The sequence below is a fragment of the Triturus cristatus genome, chromosome 2_2, assembly GCF_964204655.1.
Source record: "Triturus cristatus chromosome 2_2, aTriCri1.1, whole genome shotgun sequence".
Lineage (NCBI taxonomy): Eukaryota > Metazoa > Chordata > Amphibia > Caudata > Salamandridae > Triturus > Triturus cristatus.
The window spans coordinates 61636946-61656717 of record NC_140582.1 but is presented as its reverse complement, the minus strand read 5'-3'; the positions used below and the strand labels follow the sequence as shown (position 1 = coordinate 61656717).

The 19772-nt window shown below is 45.8% G+C and overlaps 1 protein-coding gene across 1 annotated transcript in view; it reads right to left on the bottom strand.

Moving 5' to 3' along the window:
* The window catches only part of MOB1B (MOB kinase activator 1B), a 277702-nt gene that overhangs the window by 11544 nt on the left and 246386 nt on the right, over nucleotides 1-19772 (bottom strand). The window contains exon 5 of the mRNA XM_085640995.1: nucleotides 12980-13143. Coding sequence (XP_085497121.1) covers nucleotides 12980-13143 — 164 coding nt within the window. The remainder of the gene's footprint in view (nucleotides 1-12979; nucleotides 13144-19772) is intronic.

Genomic DNA, 19772 nt, shown 5'->3' with positions numbered 1-19772 from the left:
ACTAACCAATAGCGTAATAATGTTTGGTCCTGTGAAAATATTGGAACACAAGTGTTTCCGTGATGAGTCACGTTCGACTGGCCGTGGTGCTGTAAAGCATAACTGGAGTGATCTAGGCCTGGAGAATAGATTAATTCCTTGCAACAGACCGTATATAGGCAGCACGAACAGACCCCTGCGCACAAGGATTTAAGAACATTAAAGGAATATCCACAAATACAACACTGGCTGACCCCTTACAGACCATTTAATGAAGCAATAAATTGGGATTATTCCAGATAAAAGAGTGACGACTTCTACTTGTTTAGGCATTTCATTAAAGGAAACTTAAGTATGTTCTTAAATTTTGACATATGATTGAAACGATAGTGAACAAATAGTCTCCACAGAGGTAAATGATAACAAGTAGGAACGGATGTAAAGTCTATAGCTAAAAATATTTCACTGTATACAGAAACATTTATTTTGAAATGCATTTAAAGTGTTATTGAATGTTAATACTGGTCCTTTTTTTTTGCATTTTTACATGTTGTTCCCCTATACACGAGTTGTGTAATTGCAGTAAAATTCCTCCCAGCAGCAACATCCACACTAAAGCCCTAAAGAAGTGTAAACACATGAAACAAGTTATGTGGCCATGTTAAGCTTATGTAGCGAAGCTGGTCATTTCTTACATTGTCCTATTTTTAACAAATAACGTTTTTTGCTGTGACCTTTTGCACATATTTGCGTGCACAACAATGTTGGATTAGTTTCTCTGAAACGACTGTTTACACATCTAGCTTCGCACATTATCACGATGCTGCAAACATCGTGTAGAAGGCCCTTCTATGCACTATGTACAAATGTTGTTCTATCTTCATCCACAGGGCTATCTACATATCCATAACATCGTTAATCTACACGCAGAACGCAAGGTTGCTTTCTATTATAAATAAAGAGCATCCTGAAAGATTAGTAAAGGAGGCACGTCAGCGGACACCAAGGGTCCCTGCATGCTGAGACTTCACCAAGCAGCGGTCTGCCATCTCCATGAGGGGGTGTCCAGTTCGTGACCAAGTCGGGCTTTTAAATTGTCTACCGCAAGTAATGGGGTTGGATCGTCCCTTGGGAGGATTCTTGGCTTTGCAGCTACAAACACTGCAGCTACACTTAGAGTAGAGTTTTGCATAGTAGGAGTACACCAGATTACTGCCTTGTTTATATGCCTACATATATATGTTTTAGCACCATAGTAGATCTATATCTACTATTTACACTTTTGATGCTTGTAATCACTTTAATTTGCTTCTGTCTACTGATAGTCGCAGCACATGTATTCTAAACAAGAATAACGTTGTTTAAAAAAAAAAAAATGTGAAAATGTCCCACTGTGTGTTCTGTATATTTCTCTGAGCACGTTTAAGGATGGGTGACTGAGCGAAAGGTTCTGATCTGTTTCATGATCTCTGAGGGGGTCAGAGTTGTCATGTTCAGTGGATGCCAAAAACTACTCGCTCCCTGGTAACTATAGGGTGGCTTATAGTGGCACTGTGAGCTAGCTGGTCTCTAGCCCAACATATCCTGTGGGGGTGCCAGAAATCAGTCTAGGCACCTCGCCCAAAGATTTTGTCCAACAAACGTGCAGGTCCTACGGATTAGTGGGAACTACATGACAACGTGCCGGCTGTGGGATCAGAATGTCTCCATGTGGGGATATTTAATGTCTTGTATAATTTGATAAAGTTCATGAGGTGTGCACAAAATTGACTTTAAAATACAAATAAAGCCTGAGAATTGGAAAAAAAGTTCAATTGATGCATTGAACAAATATACTTTTTTGATTTGTATAGCCATTTTAAAAGAATACATTAATTGGTCATCTTTTTACATACTATAGTAATTTCTCTGTATTTATTTCTTGTTGTTGCTCCCTAAAAACCTTGTATTAGTTTTGCTACCTGTAAATCAGTGAGGTTGCTGATCTTCTTACATCGAGTTGCGCAGGGCTGACTAGATCGGAAATAATTTTGTCCAGAAAGAAGGTGTTCTACGGTGATTGTACTAACAGCGTCATAGAGCACTGAATTAATCACAGGAGACTTTTTTTTATTTTAACCAAAACAATTTTATTAAGCTAAACATGCAAGCTAAATAGTCTCCCAATATCTTCAATAAAGAATCCTTTTTACATTTAAAACAAAAAACAGCGACGTTACATACATTTTGTACGTCTCATCAGATGTATGGCACCAAAGATGACAATTTTTGTGTTGAGTAATCTGGGCATGGGCTTGAAAGCCATGCATACCAAGACAGTAAGAACTAAACTAAGGTCTCTTAGCTGCATACCAAAGAGCAGGGGTGTGGGATGGGAACATATATGCATCACAAGTGTTGACAAATAAAGGGGGTTGATCCAGCAACCATCAAAAGGCCTGGCACGTAAACTTTAACAGTGCCAAAGGCAAAACTTTGCTGGGCCAAATGTAGAACATACACGAAAATATCAAAAAGTCTAGCCTCCAGCGGATTGGCCAGACAGTCCTCACGGAAAGCCCGACATTTATAATGAACAAGTTACTGTTCTTCGGTAACGTATCATCATCTGGTAGAGACACAGTCTAGCCGCAGTCTTAACTTTTGCACTATACCCAGGTGTCAGACTGGATCTGGAATTTTCAGCAGAACCTCTGCGCGGCAGGAAACAGCGTCATTTGACTGTGATGAAGTCTACTCCGGTTGTGACGTCAGTGGAGCCATACAAGTCCACTCTGGTGCACGGACATTAGTTTCTTCTTTTCCGTGCTGCAACGCAGATCCGGAAAAGCGGTTCCTCAGGCCGTTTTCTGGCCTACTTCAACAGTTTTTGTTCGTTGAAAACAGAGTGCCTTTTCTCAGGTCTTCAGGCTTTAAGCCTTGTGCGTCTTACGCTTGACAGATGTTGGCTATAGACCTACATTCTGTTTGTATGTGGTGTTTGAGAGAACACCACGACTCCGAAGACTGCGGCTCCTGCTAGAATCTGAAGCTAAAGGTGCATAAGGAATGGCAGATAAAACTCTTGATGGTGTGGCTGACACGGATTTCGGACACTTCACGTTGGCCTCTGTCTTCTACTTCTCATTCGGAGGTCCGTTCACAGGCCGTTCCAGGAGCCAGAGCTGTTCACGGGGCCATTGCTCTCCATTGGCATCTCAAGGTAAGCGTAGGTGGTTGAAGCCGCCGCAACCCCAGACTTTGCCAAGTGGAGACTGTCTCTCACAGCTCCTCCCGCTCACCGGTTAAAAAGTCCAGACACATCTCTGCCCGCGCCTCCCCAGCTTTCCAGGAGCCGGGGTGTCGATGGCCCAAATGAGAGAATACTAAAATTCTCTATATGCCATCTTTGGGCCTCCACCTTCCCCTAGAGTACTGTCGGGCCCAATGGAGGTGAGAAGAGCAATGCCGGTGGGTTTGCCCTTGCTGTCAGTGGGTTCTGAGTCGTTCGGTTAGCGTCAGTCGACTGCTTCGGCATCGGTACACAGCCCTTTGGGGTTTCCACCGTCGACGTTCATTCTTGATCAGCCGACTCCGGCATTGACATCAGCGGCGCCTATCAAAGCCTTTTCTCATCTCAGTGCGTTCAATAGAGCTAACTAGGGGGGAGGTTATTTCTCCACTTCTCTCTCATGGAGGAGGTTCTGAAAGTCATCTTGTAGTAGGCAATACAGAGGAGTCTGGGTTCTCACAGTCTATTTCTGAGACTATTACACGTCTTATGGAGGAGAATTGGCTATCTGCACTTGGTGAGGCAAGGGGGCTGGAGTCTTCCCCAGCCTCAGGACTACTCCCCCCACCTTGTCTTCCAACTGAGGAGTTTCTCCTCTGCAGATATGTTAAGGAGAGTGGATTTGACTTTAGAATAATCTCTTTCTATGGTGGAGAAGTCCACTGATCCCCTGATTGATGTTCTTTATCAAGGTCAGACAGGGGTGGAACATGTTCTCCCATATGGTGAGGCCCTGCACAACATTGTTGGAAACTTGGACTAAGCCTGATATGGGGGTCTTGGTGGATCGTGATGTATCTTGTAGGCACCTGCCTGCTCCTCGAGATCCTACTTGCCTTTTCAGGCATCCTACTGCTCAGTTTCGTTGTTCATGCGGCTTCAGCGTCACAGAATATGGATTCTCTACCGAATGTTCCATTGGATAGAGTTTCTAGCAGTGGCAAACATTTTTTCCTCTACTAGTTCTGCTTTAAGGTCCACTAACACGTCCTTTGTACTTAGGCGCTTTTCTCACACTTTTTGGGATTCCATACGGACTAAGTTGCCATCACTTCCAAATGAACTCCGATCTAATCTTGAACAGATGAATGGGATGGCCAACAGGCAGCTAAACCGATAATTAGATGTTGCATGGCTACTACCGATTCAGAAGGTCAGGCCATGGCATCCTCTGTGGCACTACAGTGTCAGGTCTGGTTACGCATCTCAGTTTCTTCAGAGGCTGTCCAAGCTGCTTTGGTCGATATGACCTTTGATGGCACCCATCTTTCTGATGCCCAGGCCAACTCGGCTTTACAACGTTTCTATGATAGAAAGGGAAAAACAGAGTCCTAATTACTCTTTTTCTGATTATATTATTCTTTAATTTTGTCCCCATACTAGGGTTGTATAGAAGGATTTTATTCCTCTTTTTCATACACCGCTGGCCAGGTTATGACAGTGCCATAGTTCGCTATGTATCCGCTGGTTGGTGTCACCTGATGTGTGGTTCTCTGTGGCCAGCAGATATTATTCTTTCAATACTGTCTGACAGGTTATGCAGGGATACCTATGGCCCAGGTTTTTCCCCTTACCTTTTTTCCTCCAATGAGCTTCAGGCTCAAGAGGTCATTTGCTTGTAATGTTTCTTCTGGTTACGAAGTTTACGGGTGTCACACGGTCGTTTGGAGATAGTTCAGTATGCTGGTATGCATTACTTTTAACTTTCAGTATCTCTTATAGGGACATCTTGTTAAGCCCTTTATGATAGCTTTTATATAGTTAGGAGACTTAATGTTTCGACTACTCTGTATTTCCACCTCAGTGGAGTTGTGAGTTCTTTCCGGCGGTCCATGTTTTCTGACCTGACTGAGGTTCCCACTAGGATATTCTTTTTTTATAAGTCCTTCATTTGTTTTCAGTCATTTTCGCTAGTTTTCGACAGGGTGCACTTTTCATGGGATTCAGGTTGTACATCTGTTACCCAATGATGGGGGTTATACCAGCTTAACAACATTGTGAATCCCTTGACTACACATTGGATTTTATTCCCTTAATATGTACACCTCTGTCTTGGGGTTGTTTAAATAGAAGGTTCAAGGTCTTTATTTTGTATTCTTCTGGATACTTAAATTACTTATGGTTACCTTCTTTTTTCTGGGAGGTTATATGGATCCCTTCTTATGTTATTAGAACATATAGTTCAGTGAACCCTGCTTGTAAGGTTCTGATGCAGTGTCCTGATGTTTTAACCTTCAGGGGTTAACCACTGAGCCCATGTCTTGCATCTTTGGGAGGATTTATTTCTTTTCTTAAACGTGTTCTTCTTGGTCTCTCTCTTAATTTAGAGCATTCTGTGTTTTTCCTTCCTATATACTTTGATATGCTAGGATTACGAGTGTAGTTACACTTTTCCGGTCTTCTGGAGGTTGGATGTCGTCGGATCTTCTTCTAATCAGCAGTTGCCTTTCTTGGGGGAGGGAGGGGGGGCACACACACACACAACCCCCCCCCCCCTCCCCCATGTGATTTACAGTCAGATTTCAGTTCTGTCAGGTATGCCTTGCGGTCGATTATACCATTCGGGTACCTTTTTTTGGAGATTTCCAGAGGTTGGGTTTTTTCTTCATCTTGACCTACTGGGCCGAGTGTGGCCTGTTGGCAAAGGTTCATTTTTCTGTTTTTCTTTTCAGTTTATGGTAGTAACAGCCCATTAGCATTTTTCTGGGCAGCTAGCATTGTCTTACTGCTAAGACACCCAGGTTGCCTTATTGAGGGAGTGATCTCTCTCCCTCGATTTTCTGTTATATGGTATCAGGGGCTGGTTTTCAGTTCCATCTTTTTTGTGTGTGTATATATAATGTATACACAGATGTATTGCATATGTGTTCATACATACTTAAATATAGCTCTGCTATATACATTAATGGTAGATATTCATAATATTTTTGCAAAATTTACTCTGAGATGCAGTTTGCTTCTCTTCACTAAGTTTGTGCATACATGTGATACATAGTGTATACATATATATTTATATATCCACAGGAAGGCTCGTTCTTCGCTGCTGTTAGCGGGGCTCTTTACCGCGGTGCAGTCGGCTGAACCCAGCCGTATTTTATCCGCAAACAAATCCCTTCTTTGCAGAAAAGACACTTGGAGCGCACTCACCAAAGGTTTTATCAGCCTTTATTAATCCAAATCAAAAAACGGGTTAATCCACAGTCTTAAACCAACGAGTTTCGGTCTCCATGAGACCTTGGTCACGGTTAGATTTACGATAGTTCTCCCGACATATATATTTGAAAAAGTCACATGACTTCCTGGTGAACCATTTTTTCAAAAGTTAACTACAAACAAGGCCATTGGTATTAGGGTACCTGTAGTGTTTATCACAGTAACCGCGAGAAAAAACTGCGACAACAGGAATCGCGACAAATACTTGCACTTCGAACATACATGCCGCATGGTCTTAACCAGGACGAAGAACTTAATGTACATTTATAAACCAATAATCTAATGAGTTTCGCTTTCCATGGATTGGGGTCTCATGGAGACCGAAACGCGTTGGTTTAAGACTGTGGATTAACCTGTTTTTTTGATTTGGATTAATAAATGCTGATAAAACCTTTGGTGAGTGCGCTCCAAGTGTCCTTTCTGCAAAGAAGGGATTTGTTTGCGGATATATATTTATATACACATTTCTGTATTTATGTATGTATTATGGATACAGATCTATATATGTGCATGTAGCACGGGCTATATAGTATAGATCAATACTTTATTACGGCCATTGGATATATATATATATATATATATATATATATATATATATATATATATATATATATATATATATATATATATATATATATACACGCACACACAGTTATTGGAATTCCTCTTCCTTTTAGCAATTAGTAACAGTATTGTAGCCAGAAATATTGTAAACAATGTTTTTTAATTGAGTTTTTAATTTACCAGCACGTAACGCACTGGTACTTAGAATAAGGGAAGTACAACGGATACCTACAAAAAGTAACCAATTGTGGCCACTGGGACACATGACAACGGTTTATATTTGTATCTATTTCTATTTTTATCTACTTGTGATATAAAATTTGCTTGCGGTTGATTGCTTGCCCACTTGGGCATAACAAACACCGATTTTTTTTCGCAAGGATGAATGGTCAATGGCAATGCCAAACATGACGAACACAAGGTGCCTGTGCTGTCTAATACTTGCACTTTCTCTTTGTAGCAGCACTACCCATCAAACGAGATGCAGACTACAAAGCGATGCTAGTGCCAAGCTACCCTTTAGTCAGTTATCCATCAATAAGAACAAAAGTTACTTATCTGTAAACTGTGGTTCTCCAGTATTGGTATCTTTCAAAGATTCACATGCTTGAATCATTCCCCGTCGGAGTGGGAGTCCCACGGTACATAAAAATAGCAATAAATATGCAAAACATAGCCATATCATAGGTAAATTAGAACCAGGAAGTAAAATAGCTAGAAGTTAATAGGAAAACATCTTCCACTTTCAGGACTCGTCCAAGTCATTATATATAGTCCAAACTATAGCCAATCAGGCGACAGAACCCTCCAGAATGTTCTCCCCAGAGGCTCAGGCTCTCAGATTTTCCAGCACAAGTGTGATACAAGAGTAAAAGAGCCTAGAGAGCCTCTGAGGGGAGGTGGGTGGGTCGCATGTGAATCTAAGAAAGATACCAATACTGGAGAACCACAGTTTACAGGTAAGTAACTTTTGTTCTTCTCCAGTATTGGGGTATCTTGCATAGATTCACATGCTTGACTCAGAGTAGAAAGCAGTAATTCCATAATGATGCTTGTGAGATCAAAGAAGTATATATATATATGACATATATATATATACACACATACCTATATCTACAAATACATATCACACCAGATAAAATACACATGAATATCTCCATATAATCAAAGAGGAGTAGGGAAGAACAGAGGCTCACCTTATTTAAAAAGATTACGAAGAACCGCTGGTCCCACAGATGTATCTGCATTGCCAGCAGCTTCGAGACAGTGCTTGGTAAAGGTGTGCCTGCTGGACCATGTTGCAGCTCTGCAGATTTGATGAAGAGGCACACCAGCAAAGAGAGCAGTGGAAGAAGAGATTGCTCTAGTAGAATGTGCTCTCGGAGTTGCTTGCAGCGGTCTACCTGCTTGCTGATGACAGAAAGATTGCAGCAGAGATCCAACGAGCTATGGTCTGTTTGGTTATTTGGTGCCCTTTGCGCATTTTTCCATATGCAATGAAAAGCTGATCAGATTTCCGTATTGAGGATGTCCTTTGCAAGTAAAATTTTAGAAATCTTTTGACATCAAGGGTATGTAAAGCCCTTTCCGCAGGTGATTGAGGATCAGGAAAGAAAGTCTTTAAAATAACTGGTTCCTTGAGGTGAAAATCAGAAGGTACTTTAGGCACAAAAATGGAGTTTGTGCGGAGCACTACATAGTCCCTGGTGAATTGAAGGAAAGTCGGTTTAATAGTGAAGGCTTGGATGTCACTGACCTGCCTGGCTGATGTGAGAGCCAACAGCAGAACGACACAAACTTCAAATCAGCTCTATGAATAGGTTCAAAGGGGTGTCGCATGAGTTGTGAGAGAACAATGTTAAGATGCCAGGGTGGAGGCGGATGGGAGGAAACATACGAAACAATCCTTTGAAGAATTATTGAATGATCCGAGAGGAGTAAAGAGAATGTGTACCATCTGGTCGGAATCTTGAGATAGCCGCTAAGAATACTTTAAGAGTAGAATGGGAAAGGCCTGACTTTGCCAAATGTAAAAAGAAAGGCAATAGTTATTCCGGTTTTGCATGTACTGGGTGAGTGTTGGCGGCCTGACACCAGAGGCAAAAACGCTTCCATTTGAGCATGTAGGCTTTTATTGTAGAGTGCACTCTAGCATTAGCTAAGACATCCCTACGCTCCAAAGGAATGTCTAAGTGGGCAAACTCAAGGTGTTCAGGCACCAGGCTGCTAAGCGCAGAGATGCAGGATCCAGATGGCAGATCTGCCAGTTGTGGATGGATAGGAGATTGGGTATACCAGTACTGGCAAGGTCACCTGGGAGCTATTAGGAGTAGGCGACAAGGCTCCTTCATTTTCTGGAGAACCCTGGGAATCAACGGTATCGGTGGAAAAGCGTAGGCATAGATCTGCGACCAATTCATCAAAAACGCATTCCCGCACGAGTCTCGTTGGGGAAGCCAACTTGCGTAGAATGGGCATTTGCGGTTCAGACTGGTCGCGAACAAGTCCAGATCGAGTCGACACCACTTCTGAAATATACGATCCAACGTTGGTTGATGGAGCTCCCACTCGTGATTTGACACTCTCGACCTGCTGAGGGAGTCCGCAAGGATGGTGGATACTCCCGGAATATGGACTGCTGAAGAGTTATTTGGTGTCGGATAGCCCAATCCCAAATTTGCTGGGCTTGCTGGGGACAGCAGAATGGATCTTTTCCCTCCCTGTTTGTTTAGGTAGTGCATACTTGTTGTGTGGACCGTCCGGATCTACAGTGATGCTCCTAGAATGATGGTGCGAAAAGAGTTTAGGGCCAGGAAGATCGCTAGCAACTCTAAAAGGTTGATATGCCAAGTCCTTTGTTGACTATCCCATTTGCCATTGACTGTTAGTCCTTGAAGGTGCGCTCCCCACCCTTCGAGGGAGGCGTCCGTGGGGATGATGAAACTTGGAGCTTCCACTAGGAATGAGAGTCCTGCTGCCACATTCCTTTTGCGAATCCACCCTAGCAATCAATGCCTTCCGCATCTGAGAAGTGATGCGGATGAGATCAAAGGACCCTGAGACCTGTAGCCATTGATTTTTGAGCTCCTCTTGCAGGGGTCTCATAGTGAGATGAGACCACAGTTGGGGACCAAGGGAATGCAGGATGAGAGCATCCCTAGAAGTGACTTGAACTGTCGGACAGAAAAGCACTCTTGATCGTATTAGTTGAGCAAGCTTGCACAGCTTTTGTTGTCTTTCGGTTGAGACAAAGGCTTGTGTCCGTAGAGTGTCTATGGTGGCTCCTAAGAATGTTCTTGTTTGTGATGGGATGAGTGGAGACTTGTCCAGATTGATAGAGAGACCCAGAGACTGGAAGAGTGACAGACATTTCTGAGTATGGACGTTTGCGACTGCGAAGGAATTCGCCTTGATAAGGCAGTTATCTAAATAAGGAAAAATTAGGATTCCTTCCAACCGAAGGTGTGCAGCCACCGGTGCCAAAACTTTGGTGAAGACACGGGGCGCGGAACGTAGTCCGAAGGGAAGGACTTTGAACTGGAAGTCCCTGCCAGCCACTCTGAATCTCAAGAACTTTGGTACATGAAAGTAAGCATTTCGGAGGTAGAGGGTGGTCATGTAATCCACCGCAGAGAGGAGTTGAAGGACTTCTTGTAAAGTCAACATCCGGAAGGATTGTTTTTTGAGATATTTGTTGAGGGAACGAAGATCCAAGATGGGGCGCCATTCTCCAGATTTCTTTTTTATTAGAAAAAATCTGGAATAGAAACCAGTGCCTCTTTGCAATTTCGGAACCACTTTGATCGCTCCCTTTTTTTAACATCAAATTGATTTGAGAGAAAAGCTCTGAGATGAGCTGGAGGCAGGCACTTGGAAGGACAATGTGGAGGAAGTTTGATAAACTCCAGAACGTGGCCCCTGGCCACAACGTCCAAGACCCATTTGTCTGTCGTTATAGCAGACTAGGTTGAGTAAAAACGGGAGATCCTTCCTCCAACTTTTGTAGGATTGAGTGGTAGAGCAGGTGGCCGTTGTCACTGCTTCTTAGACGTATTCCGTCCACGATAAGATGACTTATTTCTGTTTTGTGCATAAGCCGTAGTTGATTGCTGCCTGAAGGATTGTTATTGTGAGGAGTAACGGTTACCCTGATAGGACTGGTATTGCCTTGACTGATTATAGCCTACTCGACTGGAGAAAGATCCACGACCTCTAGCGCCACAAAAAGGCGGTTTTCGAAACTGAAGAGTACCGAGAGATTTCGCTGTCTCTGTATCCGTTTTAATGGCTTGTAGGGCTTCATCAACATGCTGACCAAAAAGAGACTCACCGTCAAAAGTCATGTAGATTATTTTCATCTGAACTTCCTGACAAAATGATGTGGATTTCAACCAGCCCTGTCGCCTCAGGACAGCCGCACCCGCCAGTTGCCGAAAACCCGTAGACGCAACATCCACAGCAGAATCGATAATCCCAGCAGAGATTCGTTCTCCCTCTTGAAGGATTTTTAGCGCTTCCGCCCGATGTAAGGAGAGATGTCGGACCACATCTGTCTATCATAGCGACCCAAGATGGCCAGTGAGTTAGCTGCACGAACAGTAGTGGCCGCCATGGTCGAAACCTTTTTTCCAATTGCGTCCAGACGTCTCCCATTCCGATCCGGGGGGTAGCAGACAATGGAGAGGAGGGATTCAGTGCTCGGCGTTGCGTTGCTTGGGCAATAACGAATCTGCCTTAGGCTGGCCTATCAGGCATGCTGGTGAGTTATCCGATGCCTTATACTTCATTCCGGCGGTCCTGCCTGGCCTTGAAAAGGAGGCAGAAGCTTGCATGACTTTCAGTCCTTTCTGCCAAATAAAGTCAATAATAGGAATACTTCGCACTTGTTTCCTCTGCTGGTCTTTAAAATCGTAAATTAACCAATCATCCTTCTTTGTTTCCATGGGAAGAAGGAATCGTGCTACACTTTCCATTAGAACATGAAAACCTCCGATGTCAACTGGAGGCGAGTCAACAGGAGCAGGTGTCGAAGGAGACGGCGTTTGTATTTGATAGTCATCCCATTCTGTAAGGAGTGATCTGTCATCCAATTATCCTTCGGTCATCATCCGTGGTGTGGGCTTCCTGATGAGACATCGAAGGTACCAGAGAAACTGGTATGGAGACCTCAAAACTGTTGAGGATTGAGGAACGGGTGTAGGTAGTACAGAAGAAGCAGATTCAGATGGAGGAAATCAGCGGTAATAGTCAGAGCACGTACTGTAGATTGGTTAAAAACCAGTACAGTTACCAAATTACATTTCATAAGGGGGTAACTATATGGTGCTAAAAATACAATAATGGTGAAGTGGGGGATATTATTGTCCCCTCACCCTAGTGATTGCTGTAGATTGACTACTGGTGTTCAACTTCACTCACTTTCACTGGCCCCCACTTAGCTTTGGAAGTGCCTCCCTGTCTCCAGGTAAAGGCCCGCCCTCTACCAAACAGAGTTTCTAGAGGGCGAGGACTGCTGATGATGAAGCATGACACCTGATGGTTTGTGAGGACAGTCCTTCACTTTTTGTGAGATGCCAGCATCCTCACTTAGTACTTAAGAGAGCTTGTTGGTCATAACTTTAGGAGCAGCTTCTGTGGTGTACTGACCTAATCGGGCTTCCCTGCGCTAAGAAGCTAAGAGAGCACATGAAAGTTAACTTTAATAATCAGATACTCAGATTTTGAGCCTAGATCTAAATACGTTCTTGAATATTCTACACAGTGAGAAAGGTAGTTTGTTCCAGGCCGAGGAGGCCAAACAGGTGAAAGATTGATCTCCACAAGTGACAAGCCTGAACCTAGTAATCCTCATTAGGGCTTTGCCTTCATGACATGGTCTTCATCAAATATAAAGGACAAACAAGAATTTACGATTTAACAAACTCTGTTCCCTCCATAAGAGACATGCCTTACCTGAACAAAGAAAATAAAGTGCTTGAATGATGTATTGAGGTGTGCCTCCTCTTGCAGTTGAATAACTGGATCAAAGTGTTGATGGTAGATGTGAGCATATACTCTAAAAAGACGCTTAAGGATTGTTTTTGCCACAGACATGAAGTTTTTGGGAAAGGGAACACCTGTAAGAAAAGAAACAAGTAAAGTATTCAGCAGGCTTTCCCATTCTGTCATACATTCTTAATTAAAACTCAGAATTATATGCATCTTCCTGGAAGACAATGTTAATTTTAATTGCCTCCCAAACTTCTATCGGCAAATAAATGCAACAATTTGTCAAAACCATATTGTCAAGTGGCAAGAACATATAACGAACCTTGTAAAGCACTTGTGTGATTTATTGCAAAAAATTGCCACAAAAATAAAAAATAATATGTAATTGCCTAAAACGAAACACATGCAAATACTTCAATATAACAGGGGCCGCTTTCCAGTAGACATGTGCACTTGAAACTAGTATAAACCGCCTTTTTAGACTAACTGCACATGATGAACAAGTTACTTACCTTCTGTAATGCTCTTTCTTGTAGATACTTTAACCTGGAAGGTGGCCTCATGGGCTCTGTACCGACTTGGTTCTGTCCAGTAACTGATAGCTGGAGCTGCATTTAAACAGAAGATTGCGCAAGCCTGATTGCAAGACCCTGTCCTTCTGCTGAAAGATGGATGCTCATGCCCAGAGGTTCTAGTTACCACAATCTACCGGGCAAATCTGGAGCAAGTAGGATGACTTTGGCCTGGTCATTCTTGATCATGGTCAGAACTCAGGCCAAGAGAGATAGCAGCAGGAAGGCATAGAAGAGTCATGTGCGCCACCCTTGGCAGAACGCATCTCCAAGAGAGGGCCGTATGGGTGTCGCTGGCTGAGATCGTCCATCAGGTGTTTAAAGATCCTGCTAAGTGGTGCATAGTCTGGGCACTGCTCAAATGATTTAGCCAGTTCCAGTGGCACAAGGCCTTCTAGTACAGGACCCACGACCCCAATCCACCCTGTTTGTTGCAGTACCACATGGCAGTTGTGTCCGTGAGAACCTGTACCAGCCTCCACTGAGTGACAGCAGGAAGACCTTTAGACCCAGACAAATGGCCTACCACTCCGGCAGACTGATGTGGAGCCGGCCTCCTCCGGACACCAGAATACACTGAACTTCATCTCCTTTAGGCAACTACCTCATCTTAACAGCCAGGCGTCCATCATCACAGTCAGCCCTGGGTGATGTAGGCAAAGGGCCTGACAGTGGAGATTGAGCAGCCACCACTGCAGATTTTTTGCAGTCTGCTCTGAATCCTTGATGGAACTGCACAGGGTCCCTTGGTGCTGGGCCCATTGAGACTTGGGATCCCACAGCAGGGCATACATACTCGCTCTCCGCTTCCGAGCTGAGTGGTCGCTCCCCTGCTGCTGAGGTATCGTCTGTGCAGCGCTTACGCTCTAACCTGGACTGCGATTAATAATTACAGCCTGCTGTATGCTCTTATTGCCGCTGCGTGCTGGAACTGCCGCTTTGCCCATTTTTGATTGCTGAATTTACCGATTTGCCCATTTGCAGTGCGATACTGCTAGCGTGACTCTGTTGCATATTTTGTTTTCATCTCGCCGCTTTAACTCATTTGCATTTTGTTCCGTAGCGTGACCCTGTTGTAGTATTTGCGTTTCCCCCCTAGCGCTCCTGCCGCCCTGACCCCCCCACCTCCATTTTGTTGTTGTTGTCGTCGTCCTCCTTTGCCCGCCCCGCCTCCCAGCTGAAGCGCCCTCCCACAGACAACAAACAGCGCTCCCACACCAGGAATTGCCGTGACTCGCTCTCCGCTTCCGAGCTGAGTGGTCGCTCCCCTGCTGCTGAGGTATCGTCTGTGCAGCGCTTACGCTCTAACCTGGACTGCGATTAATAATTACAGCCTGCTGTATGCTCTTATTGCCGCTGCGTGCTGGAACTGCCGCTTTGCCCATTTTTGATTGCTGAATTTACCGATTTGCCCATTTGCAGTGCGATACTGCTAGCGTGACTGTTGCATATTTTGTTTTCATCTCGCCGCTTTAACTCATTTGCATTTTGTTCCGTAGCGTGACCCTGTTGTAGTATTTGCGTTTCCCCCCTAGCGCTCCTGCCGCCCTGACCCCTCCACCTCCATTTTGTTGTTGTTGTCGTCCTCCTTTGCCCGCCCCGCCTCCCAGCTGAAGCGCCCTCGCCCCTCCCCCCCACCATCCATTTATGGCCAATGCCCCCACGCGCAGCGTCCACGCCGAAGGTGCGCCAAAGGTAAGCCCGTCTACGCCCGTCCGCGCCTGGACCGCGCCCGACCCCCTGCCCCTCGCGCTACCCAGCCCTCCCGCATTACCTACGATGCCACCACCCTCCTAGCCCTCAACCCCGGTCGCGCCCCCAACTGCGTCCAAGCCGCTCCTGGACACACCCATGGCCCTTTCTCATGCCACTCCTGCAAATTCATCGGTACCGACAACATCTCTGCTACGACCACACCACAGATTCCCGACCCCAACCACCTACAATGCATCCTTCTCAACACCCGATCGGTCCACAGGCATGCCATTGACCTTTGGAATCTACTAGACACCATTTCTCCGGACATCGCCTTCCTTACGGAAACATGGATGAATGCTTCCTCCGCACCAGACATCACCATTGCCATCCCTGAAGACTATAAGATCACCCGCAAAGACCGTACCAGCCACACAGGAGGAGGAATCGCTATCGTCCACAAGAAATCTATCCGCATCTCAACCAGCTCTGACGTCAATCTCGCCAACTCCGAACATCTTCACTTCCAGATCCACATCGACCCCAAAACAACACTCAGAGGCACTCTCCTCTACAGACCTCCAGGACCTCGCGCAAAATTCAGTGAAGACATCACGGACTTCATCACCCCACACGCGCTCCCCTCCAAAGATTACATCCTACTGGGAGACCTCAACTTTCACCTTGAAAAGACCAACGACCGCAACACCACCACCCTCTTGGACAACCTCGCCAACCTCGGACTTAAACAACTAGTCACTTCCCCCACCCACATCGCAGGTCAAACACTCGACCCCATCTTCACATCCAGCAATCATGTCTCCTTCAGCCACACTACGGATCTCCTCTGGACCGACCACAGCTGCGTTCACTTCATCTACAACAAGCCGAAACCCTTCAACCACTCCCAACCTACCCTGCAAAGAAACTGGAACAAAATCACCACAGACCAAATCTCCGCATCGCTCCTTCGAAACTCCCCAGCCCTCTCTTCTAACGCCAACGAAGCCGCCGCCAACCTCACCCTATGGTTATCCAACACCGCCGACCCCTTAGCTCCACTGAAAAAACGTCAAAGCAAACCTGGCAGCAAGAAAGCCTCATGGTTCAACGATGATCTCAAGAAGTCCAAGAAACTCTGCCGCTCCCTTGAAAAGGCCTGGAAAAAAGACCCAACCACCAGCACCAAGGACGCCTTCAAAAGCGCCACCCGCACTCACCACCAACTGATCCGAAAAGCCAAGAAAACAGCATTCAAGGATCGACTTGACAACAACGCCCACAACAGCAAGGAACTTTTCAACATCGTCAAGGAATTTTCCAATCCCTCGGCCAACTCCAACGACATCACCCCCTCTCAAACCCTCTGCGACTCCCTAGCCTCTTTTTTCCACAACAAGATTGCAGACATCCACAACAGCTTTGACAACCAACCCGGAAACCAACCCACCCTACCATCTGCTGACCATCTTCCCCCCGTGAACACCCTCAACGCTTGGAACCCAATCTCCACTGATGACACCATCCGCCTGATGAATTCCATCCACTCAGGATCCCCCACAGACCCATGCCCTCACCACATCTTCAACAAAGCAGACTCCGTCATAGCACCGCACCTCCGAAACGTCATCAACTGCTCCTTCAACTCTGCTACCTTCCCAGAAGACTGGAAACACGCTGAACTCACCGCCCTCCTGAAAAAACCAACAGCGGACCCCACCGAACTCAAAAATTACCGCCCCATCTCGCTTCTTCCATTCCCGGCCAAAGTCATCGAGAAAGCCGTCAACAACCAGCTCGCCGCTTTCCTCGAAGCCAACAAATCCCTCGACCCCTCACAATCTGGCTTCCGAGCAAAACACAGCACTGAGACCGCCCTCATCGCAGCAACAGACGACATTCGAACTCTACTGGACAATGGAGACACAGTCGCCCTCATCCTCCTCGACCTCTCTGCAGCATTCGACACAGTCTGCCACAGCACCCTTCTACAACGCCTCAATAACATCGGAATCCAAGGAAAAGCACTTGAATGGATCACCTCTTTCCTCACCGGAAGAACCCAGAGAGTCCGCCTTCCTCCATTCAAGTCCGAGGCCTCTGAAGTCATCTGCGGCGTACCTCAAGGATCCTCACTCAGTCCCACCCTCTTCAACGTATACATGAGCCCCCTCGCGGCCATCGCACGCCAACACAACCTCAACATCATCTCCTACGCGGACGACACTCAGCTGATCCTCTCTCTCACCAATGACCCCAGCACCGCCAAAACTAACCTACACGATGGAATGAAAGAAGTTGCCGAATGGATGAAACAAAGCCGTCTGAAACTGAACTCAGACAAAACAGAAGTCCTCATCTTAGGTACTTCCCCCTCTGCATGGGACGACTCCTGGTGGCCGGAAGCCCTCGGAAAAGCACCCATCCCGACAGACCACGCACGGAACCTTGGCGTCGTCCTGGATTCTTCACTCTCAATGAACAGACAAGTCAGCGCCGTATCCTCTTCCTGCTTCAGCATTCTTCGCATGCTCAGAAAAACATTTCGCTGGATCCCCTCCGAAACCAGGAAGGCAGTCACCCACGCTCTGGTCACGAGCCGGCTGGACTACGGAAACACCCTCTACGCGGGTACTACCGCAAAACTCCAGAAGAAACTCCAACGAATCCAAAACGCATCAGCCAGGCTCATATTAGACATCCCACGCAACGAACACATCTCTGGTCACCTTAAAGACCTCCACTGGCTACCCGTCAATAAGAGGATCACTTTCCGACTGCTTACCCACGCACACAAATCACTCTACGACATCGGACCAGATTACCTCAACTCTCGACTGTCCTTCTACACCCCCTCCCGCCAACTACGGTCTTCCAGCCAAGCCCTCGCCACTGTACCTCGCATCAACAAGACCACCATGGGAGGCAGATCCTTTTCATACCTGGCTGCTAAAACATGGAACTCACTCCCCGCTTACCTTCGCCTCACCCAGAACCACCTAGCGTTCAGAAAGCAGCTTAAAACGTGGATATTTGACAAATAATCCTCCTCCCCTTCCTAAGCGCCTTGAAACCCTCTGGGTATGTAGTGCGCTATACAAATTTTATGACTTGACTTGACCTGACATACACCATCCGACATGGTTGATAAGCAGAACGCAGGAGACCAAAAAACTTCAGAGCCACCATCACTGAGACACACATCGGGATCATAGCCCTAATATCCTGGACTCGCTGATCCAGAGGAAAGGCCAGATAATCCCCTGTATCAAGGAAAGGCCTGATGAATGGCATCGCTACGAATGAGTCTAGTGCGACTTCGGCACATTGACAGTGAAGGAGTAGTTTCGTATCTGTAACTCCAGTTCTGTAGTAGGGGTATCTCTGTGATAGTCATAATCATGTGAATAGTCCCGCCCATGTGCGTGGACCCCAGAGCACTTAGATATATTCTCTTAAGTTGTCCTCTTGTGCAGTCCTGCATAGACACTTAAGAGATAAAGAAAGACAATAATGCAGCCTACAAACAACTAGGCTACGCTGGCCATTACTTTATCCTGAAGTGAAAAAGATAGCCAGGTAACAGTTAAATTTAACTATTTTACTGAGTTTCACCCATAGAGAAACTCCCCTTCACAAAGATCCTTTTTTCATGATAGAGATGAAGGGTTGGACAGACAGGCCCCCATAGGTAGCCATTATGTGTCTGTAAATGGATACCGTGCCTTTAAGTTTCCTTCCAGAGACCCTCGGTATCCCATGATGCACAGCCAAAGGCTAGTTACTTTCAGTTCTTTTTTCCGGCTCCTGCTAGCAGTACCCTGGAGCATTGAGTTCTACCTTGAATGGTATATTTTTCAATAATTAAGCTTTCTAAGTTAGTTTGAGTGTTTTACTCGACGTCTTTGGCCTTTTCCTTCCTTTTGCTGTCTTTTTTGGGCAGTTAGCCCACATCTTTATTCGACAAGTGCCCTGAATGTGGCAGGAAGAAGGCCAAGTCGGATGCCCACAGAGTTTATATTCTCTGTCTACCTACTTCACATGTTCATGAATCCTGCGCCATCTGTAAATCCTTCTCCAGGAGGACCCTGCATGACAGGGAGAAGATTCGTCTTTAAGGCCTGGAGCAGAGAAGACAACAGGCTGCAGGTGGGACATCGGACGACGATATGCTCCCCCTCGACTCAGGGCTCTGGGTCGAAGAGACGTCGAAGATAAACGTCAAGGGGACGGACGTCGAGGCCTCGGGTGAGGTCGAGGACATCCCGGTCAACGTCGACACACCATCGCCGTCGATCTGGGTCAAGGAGATATCGGCGCTCGCCGTCGAGACATTTGACGTCGAGAAGGTCGACGTCGAGGAGGTATCATCGTAGTTCAATGTCGAGAGGTCTCCCTCTGTGGTCAGCCTTTCAACGTCAACAGCAAGTTCTAGGTCACAACGACATCGGCGCTCGCTGTCAAGGGGCACTACATCCAGGGCTCCCTCT